The 1,284-nt window shown below is 39.7% G+C and overlaps 1 protein-coding gene across 1 annotated transcript; it reads left to right on the top strand.

Annotated features, from left to right (window-relative positions):
- LOC102905720 (olfactory receptor 8H1-like) lies at nt 1-960 on the top strand. The gene has a single exon (XM_006989720.2). The coding sequence runs from the start codon at nt 1-3 to the stop codon at nt 958-960; it is 960 nt and encodes a 319-aa protein (XP_006989782.2).
- Nucleotides 961-1,284: the final 324 nt, after the last annotated feature.

Below are 1,284 nucleotides of genomic sequence, written 5' to 3'. Positions count from 1 at the left end.
ATGAACACTCAGAATTACACAAATGAGCCTGCCTTCATTCTCATGGGGCTGACAGATTCCAAGGAGATCCAGCTGGTCCTCTCTGTGCTGTTTCTACTGATATACCTGGTCACTGTGCTGGGGAACATAGGCATGATGCTGGTCATTCGTCTAGATGCCCAGCTTCACACTCCGATGTATTTCTTCCTCACCCACCTGTCATTCCTTGATCTCAGTTACTCAAATGTCATCACACCTAAAACCTTAGAGAACCTGCTGACTTCCACCAAGATTATTTCTTTTACTGGCTGCCTTACTCAGATGTATGTTTTTGTCCTCTTAGCTGCTGCTGAATGTTTTCTTCTTGCTTCAATGGCCTATGATAGATATGTAGCTATCTGCAACCCTCTACACTACCCAGTTATTATGTCCACAAGAGTCTGCAGTGCCCTTATCACTGGTTCCTATATGGTTGGAACTATGGACTCCACTGTTAATATGCTTTGTATGAATACCTTACATTTCTGCAGATCCAAGGTAATTCATCACTTTTTTTGTGACACCTCACCAATTTTAGCACTGTCTTGCAATGACACACATGACATTGAAATCATTATATTCATCTTTGCTGGTTTCACATTAATGGTCTCCCTTATTACAATATGTGCATCCTATGTGTCCATTCTGTCTACTATTTTGAAGATCAATTCCACTTCAGGAAAGCACAAAGCCTTTTCTACTTGTGCCTCTCATCTCCTGGGAGTCACTGTCTTCTATGGAGCTTTAATCTTTACTTATTTGAAACCAAGTAAGTCCTATGCTTTGGGAAAAGATCAAGTGGCTTCTGTGTTCTACACCATTGTGATCCCCATGCTGAACCCACTCATTTATAGTCTCAGAAACAAAGAAGTGAAAAATGCTGTCAGCAGAGTCATCAAGAAGTGGGGGGGCTCAAAGCAGTTAAGTTCACATTGGCGCTAAGTGATTAAATGAATGTTTCCTTTTTTCACATTAAGTTCTCCCTTGCTTTGCCTCTCTAAGTGCATCTGACGCTGACAGCCTGACTTCTATGTGTGTGTAGCTTCCCTTACACAAACACTGTATTTACCGTTCACAGGAATGTGGTTTCCAAACTTTGTCATATTTGGAAGTCAGGAAACACATTGGTCATGGTTAAAATAATTATGTTTTTTAAGGTATGTAGTGTAGAAATTAATAAAATAAATGTGTAATTCTGAGGCTATCTTAAACAGAAACTCAACATACTAAATTTTAATTATGCCATGGAAAAGACAACTTTGACAC

The sequence above is a fragment of the Peromyscus maniculatus genome, chromosome 4 (genome assembly GCF_049852395.1).
Source record: "Peromyscus maniculatus bairdii isolate BWxNUB_F1_BW_parent chromosome 4, HU_Pman_BW_mat_3.1, whole genome shotgun sequence".
Classification (NCBI taxonomy): Eukaryota; Metazoa; Chordata; class Mammalia; order Rodentia; family Cricetidae; genus Peromyscus; species Peromyscus maniculatus.
Note: the sequence above shows the minus strand (reverse complement) of the source record. Positions and strands in the feature narration are given on the sequence as shown.